This window comes from Anolis sagrei, chromosome 2, assembly GCF_037176765.1.
Source record: "Anolis sagrei isolate rAnoSag1 chromosome 2, rAnoSag1.mat, whole genome shotgun sequence".
NCBI classification, from domain to species: Eukaryota; Metazoa; Chordata; class Lepidosauria; order Squamata; family Dactyloidae; genus Anolis; species Anolis sagrei.
Window position 1 is genome coordinate 174,647,107 of NC_090022.1, and position 21,949 is coordinate 174,669,055.

Here is a 21,949-nt window from a genome sequence, read left to right on the forward strand (position 1 = left end):
ACAGAAAATACTGGAAGGGTTTGGTGGGCATTGACCTTGAGTTTGGGAGTTGTAGTTAGGTCACCTACATCCAGAGAGCACTGTGGACTCAAACAATGATGGATCTGAACCAAACTTGGCACGAATATTCAATATGCCCAAATGTGAACACTGGTGGAGTTTGGAGAAAACATACCTTGACATTTGGGAGTTGTAGTTGTGGGATTTATAGTTCACCTTCAATCAAAGAGCATTCTGAACCCTACCAAGTATAGAATTGGGCCAAACTTCCCACACAGAACCCCCATGACCAACGGAAAATACTGTGTTTTCTGGTGGTCTTTGGCGACCCCTCTGACACTCCCTCACGCCCCCCCCCCAGGGGTCCCAACCCCCAGGTTGAGAAACACTGTTGTAAAGCAAACATAATACTATTTTTAAAACGAGAATGGTATTAATTTTAAAAAGGTGGATCATTTCCCGGAAAATGCACTTACAGTGGAAGTATACTGTTAAATTACCGTATATCCTCGAGTATAAGCCGACCCGAATATAAGCCAAGGCATCTTATTTTACCACAAAAAAAACTGGGAAAACATATTGACTCGAGAATAAGCCGAAGGTGGGAAATGCAGCAGCTACTGGTAAATTCCAAAATAAAAATAGATTCCAATACTATGACATTAATTGAGGCATCAGCAGGTTAAATGTTTTTGAATATTTACGTAAAACTGTAATTTAAGATATGACTGTCCAATTGATTAAACCATGATACCAACCTTTTCAGTGTAAATATGTTTGCATATCCTTCCAATAATAATGAGAGTAAAATAATAAATGTAATAATAATAAAGTAATGGAAATGTAATAACAGTAATAATAGAGTAAAATAATAAATGTAATAATAACAATAATAAAGTAAAATAATAAATGTAATAATAATAATAATAATAATAATAATAATAATAATAATAGAATTAAATAATAAATAAACTTGACTCGAGTATAAGCCGAATGGGACTTTTCAGCCTAAAAAAAGGGCTGAAAAACTAGGCTTATACTCGAGTATATACAGTACCTGAGGATATAGAAAATTACTAGAGAGCATATTTTGTCATTATGTAGGTAGGTGAAGGCACAAGCAGCAGTTCTACGGGTATGGGGAAAAGACATACAGTAGTCAAATTTGAATAAAAATCTTAAGACTGGTTTGACCTTCTGGGGCTCTTCTTTAATCTATCATTAATATTCACCTTTGTGTTGTTTCCCAGGTGCCTGTTGGGGATCAGCCTGCTGATATTGAGGTTCAGGTCCGAGATATGATCCTGTCCTACATCTCCAACCCAAACTGTTTGATCCTGGCTGTGACCGCTGCCAACACTGACATGGCCACATCAGAGGCTCTAAAACTTGCACGAGATGTGGACCCTGATGGTAGGGTATCTGGGCATGTTGTATTATGAAGGAAGCATTTGGTAGTCAGGGTAGTAAGTGTTTGGGTCTCATGGACCAAATCGCAGAAAACTGGAGTCCAAATAGTCCCTGAGTTATGGACAAGCTAGGTTCTGTAGGTTTGTTCTTAAGCTGAATTTCTATGTAAGTCGGAACAGGTACTTTTTAAAAGCGCAACTCCAGGCATGTTATGACAGTATTTCCTGCCCAGTTTACTGTATTGTTGCACTTTCCTGCGCTCCTGTAAAAATGTATTGCACTCATTGAATCTGTAGCCTCAGCTATGTTTCTTTCAGCCGTATTGTTTTTATATTGCTTTCAATTGTGTTGTTATTTGTTTTTATCTGATGTTTTAATTGGTTAAAGTGTTTTACATGTGTGTTTAATTGTAATCTTAATTGTCCCTTGTAAGCCGCCCCGAGTCCCCTAAGGGAGATCGTTGGCGGGGTATAAAAATAAAGCTATTATTATTATTATTATTATTATTATTATTATTATTATTTCTTCTTATTTTCTGTCCATGTGATATTGGAATTTTGAAAAATGTGGGTTGTCATGGAAATAAGGTTTTGTGATAATTATTATTATTAGTATGATTATTATGTTTATTTATATCCTGCTTTTTCCCTCTTCAAACAAGACTTAAATTGGCTTACAGTAAAACCAATATAATGCAATTTAAAACTGAAAATATGCTAACATTAAAATAGAATTTAATATTAACGGTATTAAAAATAAACCTTTTAAACCCGTAAAACTGTATAAATACCTATTCATAGCTAAAACTACAGTACCCCAACTGGTTCTTAGAAACCGCCTTCTTTACAAGCCTGTCTTACTAAAAAGGTTTTAGCCTGCCATTGAAAGGATAGCAGAGGAGGAGTCATTTTGGCATCCCTGGGCAGGGAGTTCTAGATTCGCGGGGCAGCCACCGAGGAGGAAGGCTCGATAAAGCTTCAGTGGATACCCCTTTTTTTCATGATAACTATTTCAGAAATGAATTTCCCTTCCTAGGAGATTTCCTCTCACTTCATATGGTCTCAGCACTGTTTGTAACTAGGAGACAGATGTACCGTATATACTCGAGTATTAGCCGACCCGAATATAAAGCGTGGCACCTAATTTTACCACAAAAAACTGAGAAAACGTATTGACTCGAGTATAAGCCGAAGGTAGGAAATGCAGCAGCTACTGGTAAATTTCAAAATAAAAACAGATACCAATAAAATTACATTAATCGTGGCATCAGAAAGTTAAATGTTTTTAATACTTACATAAAACTATAATTTAAGATAAGACTCTGATTCTAAGCTTCTTCAATGTAAATGTGCTTATATATCCTTCCAATAATACTAAAGAGAGTAACATCATAAATGTAGTAATAATGATAATAATAATAATAGAGTAAAATAATTGAAATGTAATAACAGTAATAATAGAGTAAAATTATAAATGTAATAATAACAATAATAAATAGAGTAAAATTATACATGTAATAATGACAACAATATTTATTTATTATTTATTATTTTATTTATAGTATTTATTTATATAAACCTGGATATGGGACCAGGCATTTGGACACCCGGGCAGCTAAAGAAAAACCTAATGTCGAGCTGAATCTTGTCGAGATGGAATGGACTTATGAAACTTTGAACGCTGAACTCAGGATTAACCAACTACTGTGTTATTGTATTAATGTGTATTGATATTTTTAAACTCTTAATTTGTAATTGTTTGATTTGTTTATATATGTATGTATGGGTGATAAAGGCATCGAATTGTGCCTTCCTCTGTAAGCCGCCCTGAGTCCCCCCCCGGGGGTGAGAAGGGTGGGGTAAAAGTGACGGAAATAAATAAATAAATAAATTATATTCTGCCCTTCTCACCCTGCAGGGGACTCAGGGCAGATTACAATGTACATACATATACATGGCAAACATTCAGTGCCATAGACACACAACATATATAGACAGGCACTCAGAGGCTATTTAACATTCCAGCTTCTGGCCACCAGGGGAGCTGTCACCTCACCGTTCGTTTGTGACACTGATGGAGTACTTCCTCATTCTTTGCTTGCTTGCTTGCTGGAGATTTTATTGCAACGTAAATTAGTTAAATTAGCCTCCCAGCATAAGCGGTACCTAAATTTACTACTTCATTTCCTAGATGAAACTGTCTTTCAGACTGCAAAGGTCGACAATAAGCTACACAATTTTGGTCAGAAGCTCACTCCGACCCGGGCTGGCTTCGAATTCATGACCTTTCGGTCAGTAATGATCTTAATGCAACTGACTCCCAGCCAGCTGCGCCACAGTCCCGGTGCTTAATAATAATAAATTATAAATAATAGAGTAAAATAAATAATAAATAATAAAGTAAAATAATAATGTAGTAATAATAGGGTAAAATGATAAATGTAATAATAATAATAATAATAATAATAATAATAATAAATAGAGTAAAATAATACATGTAATAATAATAATAATAACACAGTAAAATAATAAATAACCTTGACCCGAGTATAAGCCGAGAGGAACATTTTTAGCCTATGAAAAGGGCTGAAAAACTAGGCTTATACTCGAGTATATACAGTAAGTCAGATGTCTGTAACTCAGGGACTATCTGTAGTGGTCTTTTTGCTAGGGAAATGGCCCTCTGCGTGTGTTGGTACAGAAGGACACACTGGAAGTGCAGGGGAAGGACATATGTTCTCGAGGCTGACAGGCTGTGTTTGGCTGACAGGCTGTGTTTGGCCTCAAAAGGCATCTCTGGATGGATGGGAGTGATGGAGCAGTGATGGGAAGAAAGAGAAAAAATAGAATAGAAAGGTTGGCTAATAAAGGAGCAACTTTGACCTGCTGTTTCCCCATGTTTCAGGCAATATGGAGGTCAGTAATAAGGCATTTGGAATTTTTCAACCATGTGATGCTACAGCTTCTCCAGTGTTTTACTATTAGCCATGCAGAGTGAGGCCTCTAGGAGTTACAGACCAGAATGGTTGCTGACCACAAATTTCCCAAGCTTTGCAGTCATGGGAAGATCTTCTCTACAGGGCGAAGGACCCTGGCTGTGATTACCAAGCTGGACCTGATGGATGCTGGAACAGATGCCATGGATGTGTTGATGGGTCGAGTCATTCCAGTGAAGCTGGGCATCATTGGGGTGGTCAACAGGTGAGTGCTAACAAGGTTAGGGAAAGAAAAGCCGCCTGCAGGAATCTGGTGTTGGCACTTGGGAAGACAAGATGAGTGTGTATGATAACAGTGTCACATCAGTATGGAATGTTCTTGGATGATGCTTTATGTCTGTTGTACAGATTATGCTACTTGAGGATGTAGGATGGGGACCTCCAGCCCTCTTTGCCTATAGGTCTCTATCACCCCAATAATTGGTAAATGGTCCTGGGAATTCATAGATCGAAATATCTGGAGGAAAAAGGTTCCATAACCTTGATTCAGTTCCGAGACTTCACTCTACTTTGTGTTGGCAAGTTTCCCCTTCTGCCCTCTGTTTCTTCTACCAGGAGCCAACATGATATCAACAGCAATAAGAGCATCAGCGAGTCTTTACAGGATGAGCAGGGTTTCCTGCAGAAGAAGTACCCCTCGCTCGCCAACCGAAATGGCACACGCCACCTGGCCAAAACCCTCAATAGGTGAGTGGGATCTGAGACATCTTTCTGTAGATAATTTCTTTCCTTTCAAAATATTATTGACTAGCCGTCCCCTACCACACGTTGCTGTGGTCAAGTCTGTGTATATGTGTGTTTGCATATATATACTGTATATATGTGGTTTTGCGCATGCATTGTAATGTATTTTTTGTTTGTTGGCTTTTAAAGTCTCTTCTGCTGTGTTTTTCAGTGTTTTTATGAGTGATGGTCACTTGCTGGCCTGATAGGTGTCTTGTGTCCAAATTTGGTGTCAATTCGTCCAGTGGTTTTTGAGATTCAGTCATTCACCCTGGCAAGCACTAAATTCTCGATGTTCATATTTATTTATGATATTTATAGCCCGCCTTTCTTAGCCATACGGTGACTCAAGGCGGGTTAAAGATTGGCACAATTTGATGTCAGGCATTCATAAAAGTGCCATTAAAAATAATCAACATTGCAATATAAAACATAAATAAACACCGTTAAAGCATATAATGTATTGTCGAAGGCTTTCATGGCTGGAATCACTCAGTTCTTGTGGGTTTTTTCGGGCTATATTGCCATGTTCTAGAGACATTTCTCCTGACGTTTCGCCTGCATCTATGGCAAGCATCCTCAGAGGTGAGGTCTGCTGGAACTGGGAAAAAAGGGGTTTATATATCTGTGGAATGACCAGGGTGAGACAAAGGGCTTTTGTAAGTTGGGCTAGGTCAGTTGAAAGATTCACACCTAGCCCAACTTACAAAAGCCCTTTGTCTCACCCTGGTCATTCCACAGATATATAAACCCCTTTTTTTCCCAGTTCCAGCAGACCTCACCTCTGAGGATGCTTGCCATAGATGCAGGCGAAACGTCAGGAGAAATGCCTCTAGAACATAGCCATATAGCCCGAAAAAAACCCACAAGAACAAAGCATATAATCATTGGTGTCATCTTGTTAAAAATGTTATCCAGTAACATCGTCTGGCCATTCCATGCTCATCATTCATAGTTCTGTGTTTTCTGTTCCGCTGCATTCTCAAAAGTTTGCTCAAAAAGACAGGTCTCTAAGTTTTTTCGGAGGGAGGGGGTCAATCTAATATCCCTAGGGAGGGAGTTCCATAGCCAGGAGGCCACCGCTTAGAAGGCCCTGTCCTTTGTCTCTGCCAATCGCAATTGCAAGGCAGGTGGGATCGAGATCAGGGCCTCCCCAGACGATATTAAGCTCCTAGATGGTTCAGAGGAGGAGATAGGCTCGGATAGGTAAGCTGGGCCAAAATTGTTTAGGGCTTTATAGGCTAAATCCAGCACTTTGAATTTGTGCACGGTAGCAAATTGGCAGCCATATCTGTAAATAGGATATATTCTCTAAGAGAAATCTGAGTCCTATGAAAAAAGTCATTACTTGTAAGTTACATTTTGTCCATGAATACCATCCAAAAGTGCAACTCTTTAGGACAGGGGTCCTCAATTTTTTTATACAGAGGGCCAGGTCACAGTCCTTCAAATTGTTGGGGGGCCGGATTATAATTTGAAAAAAACATGAATGAATTCCTATGCACATGGCACATATCTTATTTGTAGTACAAAAGACACTTTAAAACAATACAATAATTAAAATGAAGAAATTTTTTAACAAATATAAACTTATTAGTATTTCAATGAGAAGTGTGGGCCTGCGTTTGGCTGATGAGATAAGGTTGTTGTTGTTGTGTGCTTTCAAGTCATTTCAGACTTAGGTTGTCCCTGAGCGAGGGCCGGGTAAATGATCTTGGAGGGCCGCATCCGGCCCCTGGGCCATAGTTTGGGGACCCCTGCTTTATGATATGACCCAACTTGCACAAAAAGTATGATTTCATCTCTTTTGCCCCAACCTGTTCAGTGGAGGAGGCAGTATTTGCTATTGACTGTGAACACCAGTTTTCACTTATTCAGAGCACTGTTCAGTCGTGAAAAATATAGGCTGGCTGTGGCCAAATTACAGAAAGCAGTCTTGTGCTTCCATAACCTCTTGGTGCATTCAACATAGTACAGTCTATTACAGCATTCTCAGTTCAGTCTCCTTTTGGATACATTAGGTTCAAACGGGATCATTGTGTGTCTTCCTGCCTGTTCCCTGGCAGAAGTGTGGACTCCCAAATGTGTTCAACAACCAATAAAAGCAGATGGCTCCTTCGTCTGAACCTGTTATGTACCTTCACATTTATTCCAACACATGTTGCCCTTATCCTAGGGTTTTCTGGACAAGATTAATTTAGAGATTTGATTGCGTCTGGGGCCAAGCAAGTATGACTTGCCTAAGGTCACCTTGTGGGTTTTCAGGAATGGGAGATTTGAACACTGGTCTCCCACAGTCCTAGTTCCACTGAATCCTGTACTCAAGAGGGTCATCTCCTTGAATAGTAAATAGTAGTACTGACTATGTTTTGATCCCCCCCCCCCCCCCAGGCTGCTGATGCACCATATTCGGGACTGCTTGCCTGAATTGAAGACCCGGGTGAATGTGCTCACAGCCCAGTACCAGTCTGTGCTGCAGAGCTACGGGCAGCCCATTGAGGACAAGAATGCCACCTTGCTTCAGATCATCACCAAGTTTGCCACCGAATACTGCAACACTATCGAAGGCACAGCGCGCAACATTGAGACCTCGGAGCTGTGAGTCACCTTTCCTGGCCGGCACAGGCCTGGGAAGGAACAGAAGAGTGGAGCTGAAAGTGGGGTTGAGACGAGGTATCTATCTGTGTTTGTGGGTACATGTACTCACTCTCTGAGGGATGTACCATCTTCTTCCCTGCCAGGTGTGGTGGTGCCCGGATGTGCTACATTTTCCATGAGACCTTTGGTCGTACCCTGGAGTCCATTGATCCATTAGCTGGACTTACCATGCTGGATATCTTGACAGCCATCAGAAATGCCACGGTAAGTGACACATTATGTTGCTGGAAGGTTACTGAGACCACTTCTATATTCCAGTCACAAGACTGTCCCACCTTCTGCCCTCAGCTATATTTCTGGTGTGGCTGTTATAGCTTGTATCTGCCATTGCCATCACCAGGGGAGTGCCCCCTCCTCCTCTCCTTCTGGCCATGTTATGATGGTCTTTTTCTTTTAACTTGTCCTACAAAGCTTGTAGAAGTATAGCCCTTATCTTCCCATAAGCTTATGGGACACAGTGCAGTGATGACTCAGTAACAACACAATGTCAGTTAGAAGAAAAAAATAGAAATCTGCATGGGAGGATTGAATTAGGATATCATAGTCCAAGGATTTTTTTTCACATCCAACTTGTATAATATTAATACACTAACCGTCCCCTGCCACGCATTGCTGTGGCCCAGTCTGGTGATCTGGAAAATAAAGTAATGAGAAAGTGTTGGTTTTGAATATATGTAATTTCTTTCTGCTTTTGGGTAAACAGTATTTCTTGCTGTTTCTTTGTCATTGTTGATGTGGAGATTGTCAGGTTTGCCTACTCTGGAACATACAACATATCATTGTCCTTCTTTAGGGATCCCTTTCAAATCTATGATACTATATCTGTGTGTGAGAGAGAATCATATCTATCTATCTATATCTACGGCAGGAGGGCTTTGATTACATTTTCTTGCCCTGGTGAAGGGAGTTGGACTGGATGGCCTTAAGTATTTTCTGTTGGTCATGGGGGTTCTGTGTGGGAAGTTTGCCCCAATTCTGTCATTGGTGGGGTTCAGAATGCTCTTTGATTGCAGGTGAACTATAAATCCCAGTAACTACAAATCCCAAATGTCAAGGGACTCAAAACTGGCACTGATTTTCTCAAAGTCTGTCACATTCTATTTCTTCTTGCCTTGATGTGTCCCTTTCTTACCGTGATCACAACTTTTTGTAGTTTTGTTGCAAGGTTGCACTTCTGACCTTCTCTACTTTGTCACACTTGTTCAGGGTCCCCGTCCAGCCCTCTTTGTCCCTGAAGTCTCCTTTGAGCTCCTGGTGAAACGTCAGATCAAGCGCCTGGAGGAACCCAGCCTTCGCTGTGTGGAGCTGGTGCATGAGGAGCTGCAGCGCATCATCCAGCACTGCTCCACCTACAACACACAGGTAGGTAGGGGTTCTCAGTCCCTGTTCCACTGTGGCTTGTTGGCAAGGATTCCTGGATTAATAGTGTGTTGGTGAAGCCTTTTCAGATCTCAAGGGCCAATTACAGCACTTCCTAACTTCCTGCTGTTTTGCATATTGAGGAGAGCATGCTTTACATGGTTTTGAATTCCACCGAGCTCCATGGGATTTCTGAACAAGCAGGCAAAGAATTGGGCTGCAAAACTATGTCGGTGTTTGCTTAACCAGCACTGCCAGCCAACTCCCCTGCTGGTTGTAACACCACCTTGGCCTTTTTGTAGAATCATAGAGTTGGAAGAGACCTCATGGGCCATTCAGTCCAACCCCCTGCCAAGAAGCAGGAAAATTGCATTCAAAGCACCCCCGACAGATGGCCATCCAGTTTCTGTTTAAAAGCTTCCAAAGAAGGAGCCTCCACCACACTCTGAGGCAGAGAGTTCCACTGTTGAACGGCTCTCACAGTCAGGAAGTTCTTCCTCGTGTTCAGATGGAATCTCCTTTCTTGTAGTTTGAAGCCATTGTTCCGCGTCCCCTATGACTTCCCTTCACATATTTATACATGTCTCTCATCATATCTCCTCTCAGTCTTCTCTTCTTCAGGCTAAACATGCCCAGCTCTTTAAGCCGCTCCTCATAGAGTGTGTTCTCCAGACCCTTGATTGTTTTAGCCTTTTGAACAACAAGCTATACAAGCTTTGGCATTTGTCATTTTTAACAAGTTCAATGGGTTGTTTTTTTAAAAAATGGCTGTCCTTTCAAATGTGATCTGCTTGAGAAATATACAACCTTGCTCTGCTTGGGTTTTTCCATGCCTTTTGGTGGGTTGTGGAATAGTCTTTGCTCAAATCTGACATTGTTAACTCTTGCCCCAAAAGTGAGGGGAATCAAAACTCCTTGTCTGTTTTATCTTTTAGTCTGGATTATTATGGTTGATTAGGAAAGATAACTGGTCCTGCCTTGCTCATCTTGAAATATTACTTTCAGAGTAGCATGCCCAGATTCCTATGATATCCTTGATAAGGGTGTGCAGATGGCTGTCTGAAGACTACGGCCTAAGGCAATCCTAGATATTGTCTCCTCCTTTGGAAGGTGTTCATGGCTTTTGTCCTCCAGGCTGATATATATATATAGCTGTTTTTAAGAATGTAAGCAAATAAAGTGCATCAAAAATGTGTCATAGCCTCACCTCATCCTTCAGGAGACAAGAATAAAACGCCTCTTGCACTAGGTAACCTCTGAGCCTATAATATATTGCTCTGTAGAATGTTTCCTTTACGCTTCGAATGTGCATACCTATATTGCATTAAACACAATTTGTTCACAGTATCCCAAAGTCAAAATCTTTGTGGATGTCCATTCTTTTTTTTTTTTTAAATTATTTGATATATAGAAGAAAAAGTATAATTTCCAAGTAAAGTGGGGTAATATAGTATTTTGAAGAAAAGTAGGAATACAAGCAGATAGAGAGAAAGAGAAAAGGAAAAAAAATGATAAAAATAAAAAGTGAAAAAATAAAAATAAAATCTTGTGACTTCCTTCTAGACCTGCACAAGTTCAACTTTATTGTCTACGTGGTCTTTCTGATTTTTTCTTAATTGTCCACTCTTGTAACCTATATTGATGTACTATTCACAGTTAAGTTTCTTTACTTCTCTTTTCTAAATATTCTTCTGCCTGTACCCAGTTGGTTTGTTTAACCGGATTTCCTGTGTTCCTCTTAAGTAAGAAAGTTAATTTGTCCATGTCCTTAATTTCATTTATCTTTTTTATCCATTGGTCCTTCTCCGGTATTATTATTATTATTATTATTATTATTATTATTATTATAATAACTTTATTTGTACCCGGCTAGCATCTCCCAAGGGATTCGATGCGGCTTACAACAAGCCGGAGCCCAACACAATACAACAATACAATACATAGCAAATAGAACAGTTAAAGCAGAAAACAATAGCAATAGCAATACAACAGGACATTATTAAAAACTGAGCCGGCCGGAGTGTCGGAGGGATATGGGATTAAAATATAAGTGCAGTGTGCGGTGAGGGTGATCTTGACTCTACTAAAGTGCTTCTGGGCTTTGGTAGTGGGGTTCCTAATCTGAGAAGGCACGTTGGAACAGCCAGGTTTTCAGGTTCTTTCTGAAAACCGCCAAAGTAGGGGCCTGTCTGAGATCTTTCGGGAGGGCATTCCAGAGGCGGGGGGCCACCACAGAGAAGGCCCTGTCCCACGTCCCCACCAAACGCGCCTGCAACGCGGGCGGGATCACGAGCAGGGCCATGTGGGTTCGTGATTTCCTTCTGCTTCCAAAGTTTCGCATAGTTTATTCTAGTGGCTGTTGTCATATACATGAACAAAATATCCTCATTTAAATCCAGTTTTATGTCCCCATCTGTGATACCTAATAAGTAATATTCTGGGTTTTTGGGGGTTTTTTTGGAAATTTCTTTTTAAAAATTTGTTGGCATCCTTCATGAATCCATCTCCAATATTTCTGGGCTTCCCTACAAGTCCACGAAAGGTGGTAGAAGCTCCCTTCATGATCATTACATTTCCAACAATATTTGGATGTGTTTTTATACACGTGGTTTAATTTTATCGGTGTGATATACCACCGGTGGAACATTTTCAGCCAATTTTCTTTAACATCAGTTGCATATGTATTATTAAGTGGATGTCCATTCTGATGCCTATATGTACATTTCATTTTGAGTCGGCAGGTAGAAAAATATATTGACATATTAATTGATATAATCAAGAATTATAGTTGTGTTTAATGGGAACTCACAATGATGTTAATAATATAGGCCGCATACCATCTGGATTCCTTCGTCTTGTTACAATTCTGCCAGTTGTAGACAGGTTATGTCACACCTGCATGTCCTTAACTTTATATATTTGCAAATTCTTTCTGGATTGAGGAACAAATCGTTATTGTAGCCATTTTCCAACTCATTAACCTTCTGATATGCTGATCGACTTCATCATAGGCAATTGTTCAAGAAATTGTTGGGGCAAGAAATTGTATGGTGTGAAGTAAGTGAAGGAAGGCAGGTCCCACGGTATCCATAGTCTACACTTCATGTAGGGAAGAGTTGGGAGAAGGCAATAAGGCGTGGATGGTTATATAATAACAATTTTACAAGGGGTTCTGGTATTCTGATTGCTGACAGTCTGTGTTTTTGTGTGTGTGAAAAGTGTGGTGGTTTTAGTTTACTCTTACATTTAAGTGTAATTCTTCATTAAGTAGTGTTTTTAATAGGTTGCTTGAGAAAACCCTTGCTTTCAAAAGTCAAATCCGTCTCTTAGGAGTTGCTGCGTTTCCCCAAGTTGCATGAGGCCATTGTAGAGGTGGTGACGGGAGTCCTACGCAGGAGGCTGCCCATCACCAATGAGATGGTAAGGAAGGCTGGCTGGTTTTCTTCTACAAGCGAAGGGTGTCTGGCTCCTGTCTCTGTACCTGGGGATGTCCAAGCAATGCTTTTGTTTTGTAGGTGCACAACTTAGTTGCGATTGAGCTGGCTTACATTAACACCAAGCACCCGGACTTCATTGACACAGCAGTGGTCTCTGCCTCGGTGAGCGGTTCTAAGGTACAGGCCTCCCAAAAACGCCACTTATTCTGTCTCTGAAGCTTCACTTCATGACTGACTCCGCTCTGCTCACTCCAGCATTTCTCTGCACTTTCTCAGAATGAATCTGTTCCAGATGGGACCCGGCGATGGAAAAGTGAAAAAGGAGATGAACCCATAACTGAGGACAGGTCCAAGGGGTCCTCCCAGACTTCAGTCTATTCCAGCCCTAGTCGGTCCCATGCAGTCAACCTGCTAGACACGGTCAGCTGGGAGAAAGAAGGTGGGGAGGGGGGAGAGGGGCTGGATTCATAGGAACCCATCCCCGACCTGCTGCATTATTTTTTTAGAAGTGTATTGTCTATGCTGAGTAGCATTTGTAGCCCAATGTATCTGAAGAGCATCCATTAATTGTAGACCTTATCTATATTTAGGACATTCGAATTTACCCGTATATTCTGGCATATATAAGATGACTGGGCATATAAGATGACCCTCAACTTTTTCAGTTAAAATATAGAGTTTGGGTTATACTCACTGTGTAAGACTACCCCTCTTCCAACGCACACCAAATAAAATTTTTGAAAGCATCAGATTTGATTTCAACATGGTAATTTTCCTATTACTGTACCTCCTTCTCTGCCTCTCAGATCTCGCACATGCGCACCTGCACCGCTTCACTGCCGTCTTCAGGAGCGAGATCTGAGAGGCAGAGGAGGAGGTACGGTAATAGGATACAAAGACAGGCCAGACAGGTAAAAGAGGTGTGTTTTTTTGGGCCCAGACCAACTCTATATCTTTTTTCAATACCTCGGGCATCTCGAACGCCTGCAGCTTGTTCTGCCCTTCACTTACACCTTCCCGGTGAGCCGCCCCTTCACCTCACCATTGGGACCGCATTAAGTCCACGAATCCTGATGAATGGATTTTTTTTCACCATACTTGTACAGCGTCGTCCTTAATGCCTTCATACAGTCGCTGCATAGGGATGCGGCCACTGCCATTTTTGAGCTCCCCCCACAATATGCAGCCACCACAGATTCTCCAATTCAGATTGGAAGTTTCAGCACCCGCTCTATAAGACGACTCCCGCCGTATAAGACTACTCTCGCATATAAGACGACTCCCATGCATAAGGCTACTCCAGCGTATAAGACGGCTCCTGTGTATAAGACTACTCTCGCATATATGACGACTCCCATGCATAAGGCTACTCCAGCGTATAAGACGATTCCAGCGTATAAGACGACTCCCACATATAAGACTATTCCTGCATATAAGACTATTCTTGTGTATAAGATGACTCCCACGTATAAGACGACCCCTGACTTTTGAGAAGATTTTTTTGGGTTAAAAAGTAGTCTTATACGCCAGAATATACGGTAGTTTAGTTTGAGGCTGGAATCGTCTATTATGATAGGAGCTTGTGGAGGCTCTTAAACCTGAGAACGAAATGTATTTTTATTCTGTTTCCAGGTTGGTTGTTTTGTTTCCCATGCACTGAAAACAGTGCGGAGGCAGAACTGTAGCCTTAAATTACATTTTGCTGAGTCAGCAGGGGGTAGGAGACATGTATGTTAGTACTCCTGAGGCAGAAATATGGAAATGTAGGCTATCTGCTTCCAACACCCTCTCAATTCCTCACCCTAGCCCATGCCTGCTACACGGAAACTGAGCCAGCGTGAACAGCGAGACTGCGAGGTCATCCGGCGCCTTATCAAGTCTTATTTCCTCATTGTGCGTAAAAGCATCCAGGACAGGTAAACTAATTTGGAAAGGGATTTAGGTCAGGGATGTGGGTCAGATGTAAATGGCATCTGGATCTAGCACTCTCAAATGGGGCCTAGCAAGGTTACACACGCATCCTGAGAGGAGATTCTGCTTGCCTAATAAAGGCTGTTCTCTGCTCTTCATCTTGCAGTGTTCCCAAAACAGTGATGCACTTCCTGGTGAACTATGTCAAGGATCACCTTCAGAGTGAACTGGTAGGACAGCTGTACAAGCCCCAGCTCCTAGACACGCTCCTCACAGAGTCCGAGGACATGGCTCAGCAGCGCAATGAGGCCGCCAATATGCTCAAGGTGAGGGAATGCTTTGACTGGACAGGGTAGCACAAGTGAACCCTGTCTGTGAAATGTTACAGTTAGGGTGGGAAATTTTGAATTGTTGGGGAAAGACTGTGAGTAGCTAACAGTTCTCTGCTGAGAGAGAACTGCATTGGCTGGGCAACTGCAATGCAGACATGCTGGGTTTCACTTTTGCTTACTAAAATGCAAGAAGCCCATTCCATGCCACGTTTAGAACAACTCTGGACCAAAGATAGGTGTGTCATCTTTGGAGCTTTCTTCTTAGGCAGGCCTGCCAAGTTGTTTTCATTTCTAGAAGGTAATTCGAAAACATGACCAGCTGTCACTCTTCCGTGTTGTATTGTCGAAGGCTTTCATAGCTGGAATCACTGGGTTGTTGTAGGTTTTTTCGGGCTATATGGCCATGGTCTAGAGGCATTCTTTCCAGATTTTGTTCAATTCATGGTTTCCTCCTTTCTGTTGAAATTGTCCACATGCTTGAGGATTTCAATGGCTTCTCTGTGTAGTCTGACATGGTGGTTGTTAGAGTGGAAACCATGAAAATGAACAAAATCTGGCTACCAATATTAAAGAACTCTAAAATTACAACAGCAAAACAACAGAGAGGAAACAATCAAGGACATCTAATCACCTCTCAACAAAAGATTAACCCAGGCACTGCCAGGCCATCAAATGCTAATCAAGGTGGTCAGTTGAAACATTCACACCTAGCTCCAGCAGACAAGAGTTCTTTGTCCCACTCTGGTCATTCCACAGATATATAAACCCTTTTTCCTAGTTCCAACAGATCTCACTGAGGATGTTTGCCGTAGATGCAGGCGAAACGTCAGGAGAGAATGCCTCTAGAACAGCATTTCTCAGCCCGGGGGTCAGGACCCCTGGAGGGGTCGCGAGGGAGTGTAAGAGGGGTCGCCAAAGACCATCAGCAGACACAGTATTTTCTATTGGTCATGGGGGTTCTGTGTGGTAAGTTTGGCCCAGTACTATTGTTGGTGAGGTTCAGAATGCTCTTTCATTGCAGATGAACTATAAATCCCAGCAACTACAATGCCCAAATGTCAAGGTCTGTTTTCCCCAAACTCCACCAGTGTTCACATTTAGCCATATTGAGTATTTGTGCCAAGTCTGGTCCAGATCTATCATTGTTTGAGTTTACAGTGCTCTCTGGATGTAGGTGAACTACAACTCCAAAACTCAAGGTCAATGTCCACCAAACTCTTCTAGTATTTTCTATTGGTCAGGGGAGTTCTGTGTGCCAAGTTTGGTTCAATTCCATCATTGATAGAGTTCAGAATTCTCTTTGATTGCAGGTGAATTATAAATCTCAGCAACTACAACTCCAAAATGACAAAATAAATTCTCCTGGCAAACACCACCACTATTCAAATTTGGGCGTATTGGGTATTTGTGCCATATTCCGTCTGAATGAAAATACATCCTGCATATGAGATATTTACATTACAACTTCTAACAATAGCAAAATTACAGTTATGAAGTAGCAACAAAAATGTTATGATTGGGGGTCACCACATGAGGAACTGTGTTAAGGGGTCACGGTATTAGGAAGGTTGAGAACCACTCCTCTAGAACATGGCCAAAAAACCTACAACAACCCAGTTTTAATGTTCTTCTGCAGTGCATTCTAATGCACCTGGTTTGTGATTCTTTCGTGCCCATATGCATTTCACATAATGTCTATGGGCTACCCTGAGAGCTTGGGTTGCACTGAAGGTTGGTTTCTTGAAACATTTTAGCCGTCCTGCAACAAAGTCCTTTTTTCTCTTGCAGGCGCTTCAGAAAGCCAGTTTAACCATCTCAGAGATCCGCGAGACTCAGCTCTGGTGAGCTGCATCCAGAGCTTTGGGGAAATCGCACCTCATTGAATACTACTTGTCCAGAGTCTTATGTCCATTCATTTGTGCAGCACGCAGAAGTCTTTGGAGCTGTTTCCGAACAGGAGCGCTGAGCCTGTGGCCAGGGCTTTCTCTCGTTCCTTTATAGAGTTGAAAGAGCCTGTCCACATTCAACTGGGGGCCTGGGCTCTAGGAAACATTCTGGTGTCAACATTCCTGGACTGAATAGAAAAGCCCAGCTTTCCTGTACTGCCTCATCCATGTCCCTTGCATTCCCAAGCCTGGTAGTCCATCAGTGTTAAATGACTGTTTTGTCCAGTTTGAAATCTGTTTCTTCACCGTTGCACCCTTGGGCCACTCTTTATTCGTGGCAACCCCATCCCCCAAATCTTGGTGCAGTCAGTAAATGTTTGGATCGAGGCAGCTGTGTCAATATATGTGTATGCCCACCAAAGCACTAGGAGCAGACACTCATGTTGATGTGGACCTGCGGGCGAATGCTAATTTTCTTTAGGTGGATAAAGAGGCCCTATGTACCTTTGGATGTAGTAAAACCTGTCTGGATGGGGAATCTACTCTGTGTCAGAGCTGGAGCTGCAAAGGCCAGAGCTCGCTCACCTTGAAGCATATCCCCCACTTTCACCTTTTTCATCCAGGTCTCATGTGCAATGGTGCCATTTACTTGAAGCTGCCACACTTTCTGAGGAGCTGTGGGAGATTGAGACAGAGTCTGAACAACCCTCGTGTTTGCATGCACCTCTGAGCCATTGCAGAACCCACAGTGGACCTGCACATTTCATGAAATAAAATTGTGGGAAATGATTCATATTTTTGTGCTTTCGTATTTTCCAGGTGTGTGTTTGTGTGAGGGGAGGATGTATATGTTTTTGCAGTAGTACAGTTGGTATCTCACACTGGTGGAAGTCCTGGCTGAACCAGCATAAATAGTTTTGGGGGCAATATGAGGAGCTACTCTGTCCTGCCACATACAACTGGATGGTTTTTTGGTGCAACTCCATCCCTCATCCTATGGAGCCCCCGGTGGCGCAGTGGGTTAAACCCCTGTGCTGGCAGGACTGAAGATTGACAGGTCACAGGTTCGAATCCGGGGAGAGGTGGATGAGCTCCCTCTATCAGCTCCAGCTCCTCATGCAGGGACATGAGAGAAGCCTCCAACAAGGACGATAAAAACATCAAATCATCCGGGCGTCCCCTGGGCAACGTCCTTGCAGACGGCCAATTCTCTCACACCAGAAGCAACTTGCAGTTTCTCAAGTTACTCCTGACACAACAAAAAAACAACAACACCAAAACTCTCATCCTCCACTGACTGGCCGTGTTTCCCTAAGGGACATCTGGCTGCTGGTGCTCCGCATATTCAGCCTATTGTGGTGTAGACAGGAAATATGAGCCATTCCTGTAACCTTCTCCAAACACATGTGCTGTAGAGTGGTAAACTCTGACAATAGTTGGCAAATAACCTTATGTTAATTTAAATAAGATTTGTACAGTATTTCTGTAATCCTTATGTTAATAGAGGAGTTTTACATTTCACTTTGTATATCAGTCAACCATCCCCTGTAAGGCACCTTATTCCTCTTGCAGTTATAGGTTTGAAAAGTATAGTATTGATTATTTTTTTGTTGTGTCAGGAGAATCCTGTTGTGAGAGAATTGGCCATCTGCAAGGACGTTGCCCAGGGGACGCCCGGATGTTTTGATGTTTTTACCATCCTTGTGGGAGGCTTCTCTCATGTCCCTGCATGAGGAGCTGATAGAAGGAGCACATCCACCTCTCCCTGGATTCGAAACTGTGACCTGTCGGTCTTCAGTCCTGCCTGCACAGGGGTTTAACCCACTGCACCACAGGGGGCTCCTTAGAGCCCTGATATCGTGAACCTGTTCAAATTGACTTAGGGCCGTTCCAGGCAGGGGGTGAAAATGTTTCACAATTATTCCTCAGACTACTTGCCTCTATCCCCTGCACCGTCTCCCAACTTCAAGCAGCACCCCTCTAAAACTATGCTCTGGTTAAGGTGGTTTGCCACCAGGTGACAGAATCATAAAATCAAAAAGCAGGAAGACGCCCCAAGGGCCATCCAGACCAACCCTATCATGCAGGAATATGCAATCGAAGCACCCCTGACAGATGTTGCTGGACAACGCTACATGAGTGCAATTAATTCAATCAAATAAATATCAGCTATACCTCTTTGCGCTTACCTTACCATGCAAGCAAAATTTCAAGTGTCCAGATTTGAGCCTTTTGATGTACGCCAGGGAAAAGGATTGTACTCCAGCCTTGTCACCAGCACATTATTTCTGTATGTAAGGACTACTTAGAGGAGGTTGGAAATTATGGAAGCTGTGTTGAAGGCTTTCATGGCTGGAATCACGGTTGTACATTTTTCAGGCTATATGGCTATGTTCTAGAAGCATTCTCTCCTGACGTTTCGCCTGCATCTATGACAAGCATCCTCAGAAGTGGAAGCTCAAGGAAGAAGTGGATGTAAAGTAAGAATATGATATCTTTTTATGTATTATTTAGATAGTAGACTGTGACCCCTTAATAGAAATATATTATCAGATAAATGATTATAGAACATTAATAGATAGAAAGTATTGCACTGTATGCAACAAACACTTGCAAATGTATGTTTACTTAAATAAAATAAAAATAATTATATTTAAAAAAAGAAGTGGAAGCTCTTCCACTATCTTGTAAAGGTGAGCACCATTCTTATACATGCCTTTGTTGGCATGCCATTGTCATCTCCCACCTGGCCCCTACTGAATGATGCAGACAAATAACACACAAGACACCAATTCTTCACACAGCAAGAACATTTGATCAATTTATGAAGCATAAAATATACAGTTTCTTATGTACAAAGTGGACCCGAGGTGAGGGGGTGAGGGGAAGATAGGGAACCAAAAATACAGTCAAGTTTTGGAGTCTTCCAGCCATGAGCCCCGGGAAAAGGGGCAGCAGGAGATTGGCCCATGCCACAGAAAACGCCACGGGCCGGAGGCCACCCCCTCCCTCTTAGAGGCTGATATTTATAATATATAGTATATATACACAGGAATCTCTGTACAGCAACAAACCCGACACAGGAAATGCAGTGCAGGGTAGGGACAAAGTGCATGCTGGGGGGTTGGGGTACAGGGTAGGAAGACCTGACGTGGGATATGAAGGAAGGGAGGAGAAGTCGTCCAGGACACCGGAGGGTGGAAGTAGGAGCTGCTGAAACCACTATATGCTCGCAGCTCCAGGCAGGACTCCTGGGTTCCCCTCGAGCGCTCTGGAGTGTAATCAATGAAGGCCGAGGAAAACAAGGTATGGCACTTCCAAATGGGGCTGAGGATCGGTGAAGTCACAGGCCTCCCTGAATCCCTCCACTAAGCAGTCCTCTTGTTACTCTTCTCCCTTCCTCAAACAATCCAAGAGGCCAGAAATCCAACCTATCACAGAGCATGTGGACAAATAGGGCACATGATCGTGACTTACGGGAATAACCAAAATAACAAAGTGAAAAATGATAACATCAGCCTTCCTCAACGCAGGCCCTCCTTGGTGATGGATCACACCAGTCTTCCAGCAGCATGGCCGTTGGCCAACCTGTGGGAAGAAGGCCTTGTAGTCCAAAGCTCTGGAGGGGACCAGTGAAGAAGGCTAGATTAGATCATTCACGTTGCTGCAAGGTTCCAGCAAAGCCAAGCTATGCCATTTGCTTTCTCAGGAAGCGAGAAACACAAGAACAACCCATCTTCAGAGATGGTCTTGCTTCCTGCATATTGGGAAGTCTCATTGTTCTGTTTCTGTCTCCAAAAAAGGGAAACAGATTGTTTACAAATGGGTTTCAAGACCAAAAGAATTTGATCTGTCCAAAAGTGACCATGTCCTTAGAAATCTGTCACCAGGCACTATGAAACAGATGTCCTTCCTTGCTTTTCTAAAATGTCAAGATGGTGTGTCAACCTCATGTCTCCCTTGGCCCCAAATCCAAGCATCAAAACATGGTAGTCCTGTTGCTAATCCTACTTGGTGATAGGGGTGGGTTGTAGGATGAGGTAACAGCGCCAGGGAAGGAAAGGTCGGGAAGAAGAATAGGCCTGGGTAGGCTTGGTCAGGGATGAGTGAGATTGATCCCATCTTTTTTTTCCTCCAAGAAACAAAGGGGAAGAAAGGTTAAAGTGCATCTTAGCTCCCAAAGAGAGGAGGAAGCGGGCTTCCCAACCTCCTCCCTAGTGACGGGATGAAAGAGCAATTCAGGTGAGAGATAATACCCCGCTTTCTGACCTTGCCCCAAATCAGTGAAAGGGTAGAGGTCATACAAGGCCAGGGATGGATATATATATTTATATGTGAGCCACCCCTCCCCAATTAAAAATGTATTCAGTGCAAACCCTCGGCAGAGGTGGGGAGGGGAAAGGATTAAGAATAGCCCTTTATGAATAAGAACTGGGAGGGCAAGACACCTTCTCTCCTCCCACCCACCCACCCCCATGTCCCCAATTTCTCAAAAAAATATCTATACTTGCTCTTTGCCCCCCCCCCCACGTTCCTTCCTTCCTTTAATGTAAACAGCAAAAACTTGCTGATTCTGTGCAAATTAAAAAATAAAAAGGAGTTCCTCTTCTCTTTCTCAAAGTGTTTGGGGCACTGTTGTCTTCTCTCTCCCTGAGTCACTTTGGCGGTCCTGGCAAAGGGCTGGGGATCTTTATTTCATATAAATATAAAGTGTCCTCCTAATAGAGAATTCCTTGGCAGCCCTTGCGGACACGAGGGAAGTAGGAAAGCCAGGTAACAGAGGCATCCTGGAAGCCAGGCTCGGCAAGAGAAAGTGGCAGTGGTGTTGTGTGAAGTGTGTTTACATGTTTTCCCCATGTGGTCAGCCTGTGAATCACACATTTGGTATATTCCTGCGCTCGCGCAGGCAGCAACGGACACTCACGAGCTCGCTTTAACTGACCGTTAGAGTAGCCCCTCCCCTTTCTCCCCACTCATATAAATAGCCCTGCCGCGGGGCTACCGGCCAGTTCTTCCGCCGCAAAAGCAGTCAGAAGTCCTGGGGCATGACCATACAAAGTAGAGAGGATGGGCGGGGATGTGTGAATTCACAGGCGACCACTCGGGAAACTATGTTTACGAGTAAGCAACCTATACTTTCCCCGCGTGTTCAGCCTGTGAATCACACATTTGGTAGACTAGCGAGCTGCTAACCTTGGTGGTGGGCATCATGCCACAGCTGAAAAAAGGACTGCCCAG

At 42.7% G+C, this 21,949-nt stretch overlaps 1 protein-coding gene across 1 annotated transcript in view; it reads left to right on the forward strand.

Moving 5' to 3' along the window:
- The window catches only part of LOC132767867 (dynamin-1-like protein), a 30,352-nt gene extending 12,852 nt beyond the window's left edge, over positions 1–17,500 (forward strand). Inside the window, exons 7-18 of the mRNA XM_060763241.2 lie at positions 1,251–1,413; positions 4,490–4,610; positions 4,961–5,092; positions 7,520–7,726; positions 7,870–7,990; positions 8,993–9,148; positions 12,476–12,565; positions 12,661–12,759; positions 12,859–13,002; positions 14,389–14,498; positions 14,660–14,819; positions 16,614–17,500. Of these exons, the coding sequence (XP_060619224.2) occupies positions 1,251–1,413; positions 4,490–4,610; positions 4,961–5,092; positions 7,520–7,726; positions 7,870–7,990; positions 8,993–9,148; positions 12,476–12,565; positions 12,661–12,759; positions 12,859–13,002; positions 14,389–14,498; positions 14,660–14,819; positions 16,614–16,670 (1,560 nt within the window). The 3' untranslated portion in view covers positions 16,671–17,500. The remainder of the gene's footprint in view (positions 1–1,250; positions 1,414–4,489; positions 4,611–4,960; positions 5,093–7,519; positions 7,727–7,869; positions 7,991–8,992; positions 9,149–12,475; positions 12,566–12,660; positions 12,760–12,858; positions 13,003–14,388; positions 14,499–14,659; positions 14,820–16,613) is intronic.
- Positions 17,501–21,949: the final 4,449 nt, after the last annotated feature.